Here is a 16,194-nt window from a genome sequence, read left to right on the forward strand (position 1 = left end):
TCATATATATGTCATTTTTCTTCTCTACAGCATTTAAATTAAACAGTTAATTTCCTTAGATGAAGCCAAGATAAACACTCCAAATTCATAATGTCTTTCAGGGAGGTGACTTTAAAAACAAACCAACCAACCAAAACGGGACATTGACCCTGTATGCTTTCCCAGAGGAACAGAGGCCTCATTGTAGTAGGGAACTCGTATAAAAGTTATTCCTCACATGTCAGGTAGAGGTGGATATAGAATAATCTGGATTCAAATAATAAAGTGTTAGAGGCATTGGCCAGGCTTTGAACCGGTTTTAGAAATGAGGATTTGCTATATTTTAGTCCCAAGAAACAGAATTAGTTAAGAGAGAATACAGTTAGAATAGAGTATCAATAAAAACTTTAGTCTTTCCCGTGAATTCTGAGAGTTTCAAACTAGGGAAGACAGCTAAGTAGTTTGAGACCAGGGAGAGAATGCTGCAAGAATTAAGGATGTATTTCCCAAAAAAGGAGCGTGATGGTAGTGGTTAGAAGAGGCAATTTCCTTCCTCTTTTCTAATTTCAGCTCCAGAGCCTCCAGCAGGAACTTCAATATCTTGCATGTTACAGACTTTACTACTCCCATCAGCTTGGAGATAACATGTGGCTCTTGACAGCTCTGCTCCTTTGGGGTAAGTTGGGCTTAGAGGGGACATGTAGAAGGGTACTGACTATGGCTATGGGGACTCAAGACTTTCTGTCTTCCTTTGGTATCCTAGGCTAGAACTCATGAGTATGGGGACAACTGTATCTGTGCTTCCATGGTTTATTCTTGCTCATTATATCAAAAGCATAGGAAGAGAGACTTAGTGGTAACATTTAGCCTGGAAGAGTCATATAAAAACAAAGCCTTATCAATAACCACCTATAGGCTGTTTGTACCACTAGTACCTGATTTGGGGGAAAGGGGTAGAGAGAGATTCAAGAGACCTAAGCTAGCCCCTCCGAGTCTACATTAGTTTTGTCTCTTCGATTTCCTTCCTTGTCATCTCCCACTGACCTCTATTCTTTGGTCTCTTACAGTTCCAGCTGGTGCACAAACGGGTGAGTAATTTTTAACTCAGTTTCTCTTCCTCTGCCACATTCCTGCTTCTGAAGGGTGAGTTTTGTTATCCTGAAGAAGAGAGTATAGGGAGAGGATAGAAACAAGATTTATAAATTGTGTAAAGTCCCCAATATTCAGAGTATGATTTTGATAAAATCCTAGTTTTTAAGGTTTCTCTCTAAGATTTCGTGAAAAAGCTGTGACCTCAGGACTAAATGCCTACGTGTATATAATAGCAGGAAAAAGCCAGAATTACAAAACCATAGACGTAGCTCTCCTGGGTTTTCTAACATTCCTCAAACCAGTCCCCTTTACAAGAAAGCCAAGTAATTTTTTTTTCTCCTCAGAGAGAATGAAGCAAGTACTGAAGGTTTCAAAGTGAGGAGTTTGAGTCTTGGTTTCCAATGCAGATGTTAATTAAGGCCTGAGTTTAACCCTCAAGGATGGTATTGCACAGGGAGAACAGTATTGGGGCTTATGAAGCTCTCAGAATTCAAGGGAAAGACTTGATTGCACAAAGCTAATCAACTTACCTTGGTTTAAAACCCTGCTTCTTTGTTGACCAACAGTAAAAAACTAAATTAGTCATTTGTTTCTTAGGAACCCCAAATCTCCAACACCCAGATGTAGATTTAGTAACATGAACAGAGCTCTCTGCATGAGGTCTGGATACTCTCAGTAGCTAGTTTTTGTAGGTTCCCACTTGCTTATTTTTCAATCTAACCTACATACATATTTTTACCTTGTGCAATCCACAAAACCTTACAAATTGCTCAGACCATCCTTTTATTCCACTTGGTCTTTTTTTCTTTTTTTAATCCCCAAACAGACCCCGCAAAGGCAGTGATCACCTTGCAGCCTCCATGGGTCAATGTATTCCAAGAGGAAAATGTAAACTTATGGTGTGAGGGACCCCATTTACCTGGGAACACCTCTACACAGTGGTTTCTCAATGGCACAGCCATTCAGACCTTGACCCCCAGACACAGAATTGCTGCAGCCAGTGTCAATGACAATGGTGAATACAGGTGCCAGACAGGTTTCTCAGTGCCAAGTGACCCAGTACAGCTGGAAGTTCACAGAGGTAAGTATGGCACGGAGCAGGAGAGTTAGAAATCACAAGGTCTTCCTTTGTGTTTTCTCCTTTCTGCATGCCAGATATGTGTGTTTTCATTTATTGGCGTATGAGTCTCAGCTCTATGTGCTAGGTGAAATTAAGTCAAGATACTCAGAATATCACATTAGGGTCCTTACACTGTTCCCCAACAGCACCCTAACTGGGACAGCTGTGAGCAGGGTATCTATTGTAAAAACTCAGACCCTAAGATTTTATTATTTAAAATGATCTAATTTGGGGTTGCCTGGGTGGCTCAGTTGGTTAAGCGTCTGCCTTCCACTTAGGTCATGATCTCAGGGTCCTGGAATTGAGCCCCATGTTGGGCTCCCTGCTCTGCGGGGAGTCTGCTTCTCCTTCACCCTCACTCTGCCTGCTCATGCTCTCTCTCTCGCTTACTCTTTCTCTCAAATAAATAAATAAAATCTTTCTAAAGAAACTAAAATGATCTAATTTTATTGAAAAGTTATGCCTGCACATAGTAAATAAGAATTCAGAGAAATGTACAATGATGAACAATGAAGTATCTCTTCCACCCCAAACCCCTATTCTCACGGTAACCTGCTGTGGCAATAAAACTGCTAATATATATATAAACTTTTTAAAAAGTGGTTGGTAGAATATATACTGTTCTATACCTTGCTTTTATCACTTAAAATACCTTGGAAGTCTGTTTAAATCTCCATCTACCATGAGCTTTCAAATGTCTGCCATATGGCTGGGCTATAACTGATTTAATCATTCTCCCTGTTAGTAAACTTGTAGTGTATTTCCAGTTTTTTTGTTTTTACAAGCAATGCTGCAATAGACATCTCTATATGTATAGTCTGGGGCACATTTCATAATATATCCGTAAGATAATATTCTGGGCATGAAATTACTGTGAAATGAAACATTTTAAACTGATGAATAGAAGGGGGAAAACACCCCACTATCCACTTAGATCTGTAGAAGGTTTCTATTTGTCAAGAAATGGAAACTGCAATACTTTTTAGGGTAAAATGTTTCATTATTCAGTTAAAATCATTCAAATCTGTTCTTTATTCAGAAGCAGTAAGTTAAAACTTCGTCGTTATTGATCATGCAAAAGTTAATCCATTATGTTCCATTATGGTCCATTATGATCATGCAAAAGTTAATCCACGTCCATTAATCTAATTATGCCTCCAGCATAATTAGATTTGTATGGACTAGGTTTCTTTTGGAGGAAATGTGCTTTAGCCAAGGAAATATTGAGAATGTCAGAGGAAATGCTAGGCGTTCCTCATGAGTCTTTTAGATTTCTGGGAATCAGATCCTAGGCTACAGACGTGAGGGGAGCTCTCAGAACTGTTTTTGTTTTTTAAATTTGATTTATTTATTCGAGAGAGAGAGTGTGCAGGCACAAGCATGACGGGGGAGTGGGGCAGAGGGAAAGCGAGAAGGAGCCTCCTCACTGAGCAGGGAGCCAGACCCCCGGAGCAATCCCAGGACCCCGGATCTTGACCTGAGCCGAAGGCAGAGACTTAACTGACTTCCCCCCAGACAGAACTGCTTTAACAAGGGGCTGTGTAGTAGTTCAAGCAGAAGCAGAAGTGTTTCATGGTCCAAGTGGCAAAAAATGAAGCAGGGCTGGGAAGAGGCCATTTTCTTTGCCTTTGCAGACTCTAGAAGCCCCAGCATTGATGATGTATTGAGAATATTTTACATTTTTTATTTTTTATTTATTTATTTTTTTTTATTTTTTTTTTTTAAAGATTTTATTTATTTATTCAACAGAGATAGAGACAGCCAGTGAGAGAGGGAACACAAGCAGGGGGAGTGGGAGAGGAAGAAGCAGGCTCATAGCAGAGGAGCCTGATGTGGGGCTCGATCCCATAACGCCGGGATCACGCCCTGAGCCGAAGGCAGATGCTTAACCGCTGTGCCACCCAGGCGCCCCTATTTTACATTTTTTAAAAAAGATTTACTTATTTATTTGAGAGAGAGAAGGAGAGAGCATGAGCGGGAGAGGTAGAGAGAATCTCAAGTAGACTCCACGCTGGGTGCAGAGCCCGACGTGGGGCTCCATCTCAGGACTGTGAGATCATGACCTGAGCCAAAATCGAGAGTCAGATGTTTAACCAACTGAGCCACCCAGGAGCCCCTCTATTTTGGGCCTCTTATAAATAGTACCACTGTGAACGTTTTTTAAAAAATATTTTATTTTTAAAAGTAATCTCTAGGGGCGCCTGGGTGGCACAGCGGTTGAGCGTCTGCCTTCGGCTCAGGGCGTGATCCCGGCGTTATGGGATCGAGCCCCACATCAGGCTCCTCCGCTATGAGCCTGCTTCTTCCTCTCCCACTCCCCCTGCTTGTGTTCCCTCTCTCGCTGGCTGTCTCTATCTCTGTCGAATAAATAAATAAAATCTTAAAAAAAAAATAAATAAAAGTAATCTCTACACGCAACATGGGGCTCGAACTCACAACAAGTCCAGGATCAAGACTTGCACACTCTACCCGCTGAGCCAGCCAGGCGCCCCCACTGGTCATTTTTATACATGTTTTTGGGTGCACATATGTACAGATATGTGTTGGAATACACCCAGGCGTGGAATTTCTGGGTCACAAAATGTGCATACATTCATTCAGCTTTGGTTTTTCAGAGTGGTTATACCATACTGCACTCCCCCCAGTGGAGTGTGACAGTTCTGGTTCCTTTCCATCCTCATCAACACTCAGTGGTTTCTTTCTTTCTTTCTTTTCTTTTTCTTTCTTTCTTTCTTTCTTTCTTTCTTTCTTTCTTTCTTTCTTTCTTTCTTCTTCTTTCTTTTTCTTTCTTTCTTTCTTTTTCTTTCTCTTTCTTCTTTCTTTCTCTTTCTTTCTTTCTTTCTTTTTCTTTCTTCTTTCTCTTTCTTCTTTCCCACTCAGTTGTTTCTATATTTTTCAGTTTAGCCATTCTGGTACATGTGCAATAGTTATCACATAGCTTTAATTTGCATTTTCCTGAAGATGACATTAAGCATTTTTCACATTTATTACCTATTTGGATAACCTCTTTTGTAAAGTACCTGTCTAGGTTTTTTGCCTTTTTTTTTTTTTATTGTTGTCTTTCCTTATCGACTTGCAGGAGCTCTATATTTTGTACATGAGTCCTTTTGCAAGTGTTGCAAATATCTTCCACTCTGTGGCTTGTCTTTTTGCTATCTATGCTATTTTCTTTTTTTCAGTGAAAGAAATGCTTACATTTACTGTAGTATAATACATCAGGCTGTTGAGTTGGTGCTCTCTATGCTCTTACTTAAAAATGTTTTGCCACGGGGCTCCTGGGTGACTCAGTTGGTTAAGTGTCTGCCTTCAGCTCAGGTCGTGTCCCCCAGGTCCTGGGATTGGGTCCTGGGATTGAGCCCCTGAGTCAGGCTCTCTGTTCCCTGCCTGTTCCTCCCTCTCCCTCTGCCTGTTACTCCCCCTGCTTGTGCTCACTCATGTGCTCTCTCTCTGTCAAATAAATAAATAAAATCTTAAAAAAAATGTTTTGCCATTGTTAACCAGCAGTGGAGCATTCAACTGCAGTTCCACTAGCTCTTAGTCACTTCAGTTAAATCTGTGTGTGCTGAGACCACAAAAATACAGCTAGTTTGAGGACCTAAGCCCTAATCATATGGCTTACAATGAGCGTCTCCATCCTGCTCCAAGGTGATGAAGATGGAAAGAATGGCTTTTGAGTAGGAAATTAGTGATGCCTGCTAAAAGCTGCGTCCTGCAATTTTTGATACATAATACTCCCACTATCATTTAAGGCTAAATATTTTTAATTTTCATTAGTATGTGTGTATATATTTTTTTCTTTCCTTGTGAATTATTTAGTAGTGTGTTAGGAAGGTGGCTTTTTGTTACTGATTTCTAATTTTACAGCATTTTGGTCAGAATTTGTGTTAAATATGATAACAGTTCTTTAGTATTTGTTGAAAATTGCTTGTGGCCTAGTATGTACTCAGTATTTGTAACTGTTGTATGTGTGTTTGGAAAGCATGTGAATTTTCTCTAAGCTAAGCATCCTATATAAATCCACAAAATCAACTCTATTAATTGTGTCATTCAAATATTTTATATCATCAATAGTATTTTTGACAGTTTCTGATGGAGCTGTGTTAAAATTTCCCACTATATTTGTGGATGAATAAAGTGAAGGTGTCTGTGTGTTTGGGTAGTGTGGTCTTTGAACACCTCTTGGTTGGGAATGAGAATAAGGGAGAGAAGAGTATCCATTGTATTTAGAAACACTATAGCAGCATCCAAAACTATAAAAATCATGCTAGATCTAGCACTGGCATGCCTGACCTCCATTCTTTTGTCCTTTAAGAACCTCACCCTCATTTAGCCAAACCCACTGCCCCAGGGAAAGAAAAAGGAAGCATTTTTTGTTATGTGTAGACGTGTATATCTAAAGGGAGGACCCCTTGGACTTGGAGCTTGTTTTTTTACCAACTAGATCACTGATCTGCACATATGTGTGTATCCTATCTGTTTAGAAGCACATACCATCTGGACATGTTTGCTATTTCTGTGCGTTTGTCTTAGTATGTGGGATCCCATTAATAAATTAGTCAGGAGTTGGAGTGTATTTGTTTTTCATTGCTGTGTAACAAATTACCACAAACACAGCAGCTTAAAACAACACACATTGATTATTTTTCCCCGGGTCAGGAGTCTCAGCACAGCTTAGCTCGGTGCTCTGCAGCGGCTGCAGTCAGGGTATGACTGGGCTGTGTTCCTTCCTGCAGTTCTTCCAAACTCACGTCGTCATTGGCAGAATTCAGAATTCATTTCCTTACGTTGTAGGCCAGAGATCCCAGCGTTTTTTGCTGGCTGTCAGCTGGAGGCCAATCTCGGCTCCTGGAGGCAGGCCCCTGCCATACAGCCCTCTCCCAACATAGTAGCTCACTTCTTCAAGGCCAGTGGGAGACTCTCTCAGTCCAGTCAGCTAAGACAGAGTCAAATAATGTAACATCATCATGACAGAGACATCCCATAACTTTTGTCATATCCTGTTGATGAGAAGCAAGTCTCAGTTTCCACACACACACTCAAGGGGATTACACAAGGGTATGATTCATTGAGGTCATACTGCCTACCACGTACAGTAAACTGTTTACCCCAACCAACTTCTGAAATCCGGAAAGGGAAGATAAGAAGGGGCTGTGCACATGGCTGCTGGTAAAGACGACTTTGCTTCCCAGTGAAGCTAAAGATAATTGAGGGATGGGCCTCAAGTTCAGCAGAGCTCTGAGATTGGAATGTTATAAAGAAAAAAAGATAAGAAACCCCCCCAGGGCCCAGTTCCAGCCTCCTTGAACCTCTGCTACTGTATGCATACATTTTGGTTCTACATTTTCCAGATTGGCTACTACTCCAAGTTTCTAGCAGAGTCATCACGGAAGGGGAACCTCTGACCTTGAGGTGTCATGGATGGAATAATAAGCTGGTGTATAATGTGCTTTTCTACCAAAATGGCAAGGTCTTAAAGTATTTTATTCAGAATTCTGAATTCACCATTCTGAAAACCAACCTGAGTCACAATGGCATCTATCACTGCTCAGGCATGGGAAAGCAACGCTTTGAATCAGCAGGAGTACCTATCACTGTAAAAGGTATGTATATCTAAATAGTCATAAAGCTGTAGCTTTAAGGACCATCATAAATTATCACTTAAGTTTGCAAGTGAAGAGACTTAAGTTCCCAGAGAGGTAGCTGTCTCACTGAAGGCCATGAGATGACCAGTGGCTGGGCTGGGACCAGAACTGAGGTCATCTGGGCCTCAGTCTGTTGCTCTTTCCTGTAAACCACGGTGCCTCATCAGTAATTCCAGGAGCTAACATGAAGGCCAGGTCATAGTGAGGATCTATTTCATCAATTTTATTTTAGTTGCAAGGAATAGAGATTCACTCCAGGGAGCTAAGAGAGTTAGAAAATAACTAAATGGAATCTCATCATAAAAAGCTCCATAGAAACAGAAGCCATGAAGACATTAGGACTTGGTTATACTTTCTATCTCTCAGAGGCAATGTGGGGCTTCTCTGGTTCTACTTCTCTCTGAACATCTGCTAACTAAGCAGCTTCCTCCGTTCCAGCTTGCGTGTGGGCCTGATTGTGGTTCTTTCATCTTAGTACTCACAACTACTAGTAACTTTTTTCTATCTGAAAAAGGATTCATTCCTATGGGAAAGAGAGGATTGTCCCAGATTACCTTTTGTGGCAGTAACACAAGTAATGAGTCACTGACCTGTCTAGTGTGTGGGTCAGTGTCTACTGCTGGTGACGATTACCAAAAGTCATGGTCACGTAATCAATAACATGGCTATTCAGGGAAGCATGGACTGTGTGGAGGTATTCTTCACAGTAGGAAATGAGGAAGATGGCCATTATAAGAGTATCTGTGAGGAAACCCCAATGCCTCTCTGCTGGAAGTGGGAAACATTGTCTTATGGATGCATTCTCTGGGGGCAGGTTTCCCAAGGAGGAGGGGATATATCTTCTGTAAAAAGAACCTTGACACTGAAGCAGGCAACCCTGTCCCCATTAACTTTTTCTTTAGAGCTATTTCCAGCCCCAGTGCTAAAAGCATCTTTGTCATCACCCATCCTGGAGGGGCAGCTGGTCAACCTGAGTTGTGAAACAAAGTTGCTCCTAGAGAGACCTGGTTTGCGGCTTTACTTCTCCTTCTACATGGGCAGCAAGACCCTGCTGAGCAGGAACACATCCTCTGAATACCAGATACTGACTGCTGAGAGAGAAGATTCGGGGTTATACTGGTGTGAGGCTACCACGGAAGATGGCAATGTCATCAAGCGCAGCCCTGAGTTGGAGCTTCAAGTGCTCGGTGAGAATGAGGGGAATTGACAGGAGAAGGCACAAGGAGAAGATGCTTCCTTTTCCCCTTTGGGGCTGAGGTTTATTTAAGGGGATTTCATGGCCCAGCCAGGAAAAACCCATGAACAGGCCCTTCCACTCTTGATTCGTAACTTCACTATTCTCCTGAGCTTCATTAAATTTCCTGTCCCTTCTCTCTTTATTTCCTTCCTTTCTTCTTCATTTCCTATTTTCTCACCTCTTTCTTTTCCCCTCACTCCTCCCCCCACCCCCAAAATCTAATCAACAATATATTGAGTTCCTCCCATCTATTGTCATGGGTGTGGGGATATGAAGACACTGGGGTGCAGTTCTTTTCAGATTTTATTTATTTATTTGACAGAGTGGGAGAGAGCACAAGCAGGGGGAGCCACAGGCAGAGGGAGCGGGAGAGGGAGAAGCAGGCTTGCCGCTGAGCTAGGAGCCCAATGTGGGGCTCCATCCCAGGACCCTGGGATCACGACCTGAGCCAAAGGCAGACGCTTAACCGACTGAGCCACCCAGGTCCCTGGGGTGCAGTTCTTACTTCAAGGAGCTCACATGGTAGATTGGTGAGGTAGGAATTTCGTGGATTGCATATAAATACTTGCTCAAGTGCTGATCTGGCTGAGGTAGAGAGACTGTGAGCTCCAAAACAAAGACTCTTTGGGAAAAGAGTCCTTGGGGGTCTTCAACCCAAAGACTCTTTGGGAGTCTTCAACCCAAATTCATTTCAAGCGTTAAATGGGATAGAAATAGCCTTTATGTCTGAAACTAGGAAGTAAGTCCACTGAGAGGGCCCTGGCAGTTAAACTCTTATGAGGAGCCTGCCCCCGGTCTGTATACCACGTAGCCCAGGGGCAGCGTCTTCCTGTCCCCTGTAATTACCAGTGTCTTCACTGGGGACAGGCATACCAGGTGTCAGTCAGCCTTCCCTTCCAAACGTAACTCAGCCAGATCTCTTTGCGTTCTAACTAGCATTTCTTCTCCTTGTCATTTTCTTTTTCAGGCCTCCAGATACAAACTCCTGTTTGGTTTCACGTCCTTTTTTACCTGGCGGTGGGAATGCTATTTTTGGTGGACACCATTTTCCATGTGATTATATATAAGGAACTGCCAAGAAAGAAAAAGTGGAACCTAGAAATCTCTTTGGACTCTGGTCATGAGAAAAGAGTAAATTCCTACCCTTCAAAAGAGAGGTATTTAGAAGAACCGTAATGTTATGAACAAGAGCAGCTGCAAGAAAGGACATACCAGCAGCCCCTGGAGGGAGGGCAGCAGCAGCAGCAGCCCAGAAGGTACCCACGGATCTAGACAGTCCCTCCCCTTCTCTGTGCAAGCACTGGGGTGCAAACATCCAAAAGTTTAAAGACATTAGAACTGTGAGTCCCATGACATCTGATTAACTCTGAAATAAAGTAAGCAAATGAGCTGACTTCAGTGAAGATAAACTTAGAAAATGGGTCATCAGGGATGATCTGAAGTGAGATCTACTCTAAAGAAATCTTTAAAAACTTGTAAGTCCAGTCTAACCTGATTATCCTACTGTGTAGTTTGAGCAATAATATTATTTCTAGGGACAGGGTGAAAAGGTAATTGTGTGCATATGTACAAGAGATTAAAATAGAGAAAGAGACAGAATGAGGGTTAGAAGGAGGCAGAAAAAGAACAAATATCAGGGAGACAAGAGAAAGGGGCAGAGACCCAAAAGAAGGAAAGGTAACTTACAGATGGCTCCTGCGAGACTATGGGTGGAGCGCTCATGCCTCCCTGGAGTCAGCGTGGTTATTTGGTGGGTTCTCTCTTCAGCACAGGAGCGGGGAATGCATCCGCACAGCTTGCAGAGCTAAGGGCTGTCCCTCACCAGGACAGATGGGCGCCTGATTTTTGCCCTTTCATATGAGGCTTTCTCACAACGTCTCTGTGTCCAGGGACGCCAGCAGTCTTCCTTGCCTATCCCACTCCCCCACCCCACAGGAAGACAGAATGTAACTGTGGCTTTCCTTAATAAATTAAACCCGGACCTCCCAGCAGAGCACCGCAAGGAGGAGCTTCAGCTGGGGAGGGGCAGTGACATCATAAAGCCCCAGTTCTTACTGCCAGAGATTCACTCTCCCCTTCTGATTTTCTGGATGATTACTAACCGGCTTCAAGATAATGCTACTCTTCCACTTGGGTTCTCATTTGGAGGCAAAATATTTTTCTGCTATCTAGAACATAGCTGAAATAAAACTGAAACATGTGAAAGGACTTTATTAAAGCTTAGAAAAAACCAAAAGGGGTGTGAACAAACCTAGCAACAAATTCTAGATTTGGTTTTTTAAAACAGTGTAGCTTATCTGCCAGACAAGGATGCTTCCCTGCCTAGCTTCTGTCCTGGCTCCAATGGCGGGGCTCACCTTTAACATCCACCACCTAGAGGCGCTCTAAAGCAACTCAGCAGTGTGAGGTAGATGGAGGAGCACCTCAGCCCATTGCTCGCCTCGTCATGGGCAATGAGAATGTTCTCTCCTTCAGAATAAAGTACAGCAATTATCATCTCAGTAGAAGTACAACTCCAACATTGGAAAAAAATTTTATTTGAGAGAGAGAGAGAGTGCGAGCGTGAGTGGGGGGGGGCAGAGGGAGACAATCTTCAAGCCAACTCCCAGCTGAGTGCAGAGCCTGATGCAGGGATCTATCTCATGACCTACGAACCCATGACCTAAGCCGAAACCAAGAGTTGAAGGCTTAACCGACTGAGCCACCCAGGCACCCCAGGTATGACTGCAACATTTATATTAAAAGAAATGATCATACATAATAGTAAGAGTTTCACTGGTTGCATGTTTGGTCTTATTGACTGAGAAGATGTAAATGAGAATTGTAGGCAATGAGTCCCATAGGAAAGAGGCCCAAAGACCCTCTCTAGAGGGACCATCTGTACAACACTAACCTGAGGAATCAGGAACTGAAGCAGGAAGTGACATTCACACTCAGAGGAGAGAGCTCTCTGTGAACCCTCACAGGGTGGATAGAATTTCAGGGAAAGGGCTCCCTGAGAGAAGAAGATGGGGACAGGCAGACACCATGACCTGGGGTGGAACTGGAATGGGGACAGTCATTACTAAAGCATCGTGAGTGCTTCCTCCTTCCCCACTCTCCTCTTTTGTGCTTCCTCTCCAGATTTTTCCATGCTTTTCTATCTTTGTCATAGTTTTTTCTCACATGTTCTTTACTATTTAAATAACTGATTTGGTTAAATCAATTTTTTTCCTCTTTTTGTGATTAAATTATTAGTTGTGTTGCTGGATGAACTGGGGAGATCCCAGACCCTGAGGCCTTGACCCATCCTGTCCCAAAGATGTCACCAAAGGTTGTCATGAGAAAGAATTCAAGGACAAAACACAGCAAATGAGCTGAGGGATACTAGCAGGAAAGTTTATTAAAGTGAAAGTAAACTCTTGAGATGTGAGAGTGGGAAAGTGAGAGAGAGAGAGAGAGAGAGAGAGAGAGAGAGAGAGAAAAGGAGGGACTGTGCCCTGGGGGTTTAGGTTTCTATTTTTATCAATGGTTGTTAACAAGGGGGTGGAATATTCATTACTGGGGGCAGGATTGGAAGCAGGTTTTCTTGCTTTTTCTTCCTTATTTGGCCAGGGGTTTCCTGTCATGGCACCTGCCATCTTGGGCCTGTCTGGTTCAGTCCAGCTTCTTAAGGAGTGCTCTGGGGACAGGCCTCTGACATTCACAATCGCTGGCCTTGACTTTCTCTTTGCTGGCCTCCAGGTATCCTGTGAACCTAACTGCCTACTCTAAGATTTGAACAATTTGCACTTCAGTCTACCCTTATTTCTAGCCTCTAGCTGTGACAGGAAGAGGTTCTTGGAGTCCCCCAAATTGATGCCTACCTGCTGTTTCCCCAAGCCTTGGTGCTGGGTCTGGTCAAGGCCTGGTACCACCTCATACTTTCTTCAGGTGGGTGCCCAGCCCTCCAATTTCTCTACAGTTGTTGGGTGCCCTGTCTCTGACACTTGTCCCTACCTACGGACTCACTTCTCTTTATTTTTATTCTGTCCAGTACTAGAAACACAGAGAGAAATTACTGGATCCAAGTGGAGAGAGGCCTAAAGGGAGAGAAGGGAAGGCACTGCAAAACCCAGCAGAAGGCAAACTGTCACCTGCTGAGACCCCAACAACCCAAGCTCTCCCAAAGTCATATCCTTCCTGGAGCACCCAGCATGTCTTGCCTGAACAGGACATTTCAGACCAAAGCAGGACATGCTTGAGAGCAGTGTTTGCTCCAGAGCTCCTCAGCGGGTTGGTCAAGGCTTTATCAAGCTTTTGTGGCAGTCTGATTTCTTCCACTGCCCAGTCCTACCTCTTTACTCATCCTTTCGCAGGGGTTCATCCTTAATAAACATCTTGCACCCCAAACTCTGTCCAACATATGCTCCCAGAGTCCAGTCTGAGTATTTTGTATGCCACTGCAAACTTTATAGCGCTTTTGGAGTCTTATAAGACCCATTTGTCCCAATAACACTTCTAAGGACATACATATATTTTAACAGAGAACAAAACAAATTGGTAGGTAAAAAATATGCACACATGGCTCCATTTTGCACAGAATCATCCTGATATTCCTGGGAATGTCCTTTGCTTAACACCTTATCAAACTGAGCTGGCGTATGATGCAAAATGCTCTCTCTCCCTCTATCTGAAAAGGAGAAGGGACATCTTCATATATTCTGATTGTACTTTTATGTATAATGAAGACTTGCATTTTAAGGTCAGGGTTTCAAATTTCACTAGTTAGCATTAGAAGCAAAACACAAGCCTGCTAATTTTGCTTGCAGAAATCAAGAAATCAATCAACAGAATTTTATTCAATAATGGTGAAACGAGAAACATACAGCACTTTGTCTCCAGAGTCACCACCGCCCCCTATTGTCATACACGTGGATTGCTTTACCCACTGACCTGTCTTCCTGGTGTGTGAACCCATAGGGATATATGAAGATGTTCTTACAGGCATATTGGCAATGACCACTTAAGGGAATCAGGCTCCCAGTCCTCAACTTCCACGCACAGTCTTCCACCGTGCTGTGTGTCTAAGAACAGGCCCGCTGTAAGGTTTCAAGCTCGTTCTGCTTTTCTTTCTTTTTTTAAAGATTTTATTTATTTATTTGACAGAAAGAGAGACAGCCAGCGAGAGAGGGAACACAAGCAGGGGGAGTGGGAGAGGAAGAAGCAGGCTCGTAGCAGAGGAGCCTGATGTGGGGCTCGATCCCATAATGCCGGGATCACGCCCTGAGCCGAAGGCAGACGCCTAACCGCTGTGCCACCCAGGCGCCCCTTGTTCTGCTTTTCTACCTACTCTTTCCCACTTACCCTTCACACAGTTTGCAAAAGAGAGGCATATCTCTTACTCATCCCAAATCATGATTTGTTTAAGCCCTGAGGATAAAAAAAATCTCTGTGTGTCAGAGACAAAGGCACTATAGACCACAGGGAAGTTTTTATGTTTCTCATATTTATGGGTGTTAAGGGCAAAGCTAGGAACTAGAAATAAACATGTTGGCCCATGCTGAGATGTTCTGAATCCTGGTATATGGTACAGAGAGGTAAAGCAGAATTTATAGCAATTTTCATGTAAAGACCTTGCCTCTTCTTTATTATTATTATTTAAACAACAACAACAACACAACAACAACAGCTTGGCTCTTGAGGAAGAGTCCTGAGAACAAGGCAGAGTGTAAAAAATACTGCATCTTATCTCATCTGGGCAACAAACTTATGCACAGCTCTGTACCTGATCCATTCATCTGTGAATTAGGCTGTGTAAGAACAGGCTAGAGTTTGTTAAAGTGACAACTCCTAAATCTCAGCACCTTAAGCCAACAGAGGTTTGTCATTCATTCATGATACACCAGTCAAACAAGAAGGTGGCACTTTCGGGAACATTGCCAGCAGCTGTGCCAGAGTTGAAAGACAGCATGGAGCATCCCAAACCAGGAATTAAATTCTCCAGCCCAGAAGGGACACACAACACTTCCAACTCGCTGGTCAGAACTAGTTATCTAGCTCCATTCAACCAGAAAGAGGATGTAAAAGTCTACAGAAAGCATAAAGCAAGAAGCTGGAAATATTGTGAAAGCACAAACGCTATCACAGAGTATTTAAGATATATAAAAAGCATGCTGGGAATTATCAAACTGGCTTCCAAGAGCAGTCTCCCTGCATTTTCAGTATTCTAAGCAAAGGGAAGGAAGGAGTTGATAACTCATTCACCCATGATTCAGTGTTTCTCAGTTGCATATTCTGCCTGATTTCGAACAAGAGATGAAACTTTTTACCTCTAACAGATCAACATTACATCTCCAAATAAAAGGAATGTACAGAAATTAGTCGGTGTTATACATTTTCTTGAACAATCTAGAATAATTTTTGGTTAATTTTTACCAAAAAAAAAAAAATACTGGACACTGTAAATCCGTGTTCACATTTTTACTTGGTTGCAAACACGCTCATGAACCATTTCTGTCCCTAACTGGCACGTGTTAGAGTCTACTGTAAATCAGCTCTTAACCGTCAGGAATACACTTTTTTAAGCTCTACGTTTAATTAATGGCTAGAACCGGCTCCTGGATGGACAGACCAAGGCGTAGTTGTGGCACCGCGCCGAGGCGTTGTGCTCCGAGTGCGTCCCGCCGCGGGCCGCTGGCGCCACCCTGTGGCCACCTCTGCACATTGCCAGCTAAGCTCGCCTTCCGCTTTCCGCAACCCTCCCCAAAACCTGGTGAGAGATCTTTGCTTCCCCAGAGCCGGCAGCGGCAAGAAATGGGCTTTAGGCTGGATCGGCGGCGGCAGCGGCGGCGGACAGGTAGAGGAGAGCAAGCAGTCGTGCATGCCCGATTCGTCCCGGTACCCAGAAGAGCACTCAACTCGTGGGCGGCCCCCCAACCCCCGAAGTACTTGTTTGTTCGGGGTTGGCAGGTGTGAGACCCGGTTCCCCAAGGAGCCCGGTCGCCAGCGGGAGGAAATACGGCGGGAAACCAAAAAGGGCGGGCTGGCGGACGGCTTCCCGGAACTGCGTAGCTAAATAACCCCTCTCTAGGCCGGGGGGCCGACCCGCCCGCTCGCAGACCCGGCGGTGGCGCCACGCCGCGGAGAGGAGGACTATGACTGGG

General features: G+C 43.6%; 1 protein-coding gene across 1 annotated transcript; it reads left to right on the top strand.

Moving 5' to 3' along the window:
* The first annotated feature begins 529 nt into the window (after positions 1 to 529).
* On the top strand, positions 530 to 11,831 carry FCGR1A (Fc fragment of IgG receptor Ia). The gene is made up of 6 exons (XM_011217915.3): positions 530 to 655; positions 1,047 to 1,067; positions 1,898 to 2,152; positions 7,540 to 7,791; positions 8,736 to 9,020; positions 10,038 to 11,831. The coding sequence occupies exons 1-6, from the start codon at positions 625 to 627 to the stop codon at positions 10,244 to 10,246; spliced, it is 1,053 nt and encodes a 350-aa protein (XP_011216217.1). The 5' UTR covers positions 530 to 624; the 3' UTR covers positions 10,247 to 11,831.
* The last annotated feature ends 4,363 nt before the right edge of the window (positions 11,832 to 16,194 follow it).

This window comes from Ailuropoda melanoleuca, chromosome 2 (assembly GCF_002007445.2).
Source record: "Ailuropoda melanoleuca isolate Jingjing chromosome 2, ASM200744v2, whole genome shotgun sequence".
Classification (NCBI taxonomy): Eukaryota; Metazoa; Chordata; class Mammalia; order Carnivora; family Ursidae; genus Ailuropoda; species Ailuropoda melanoleuca.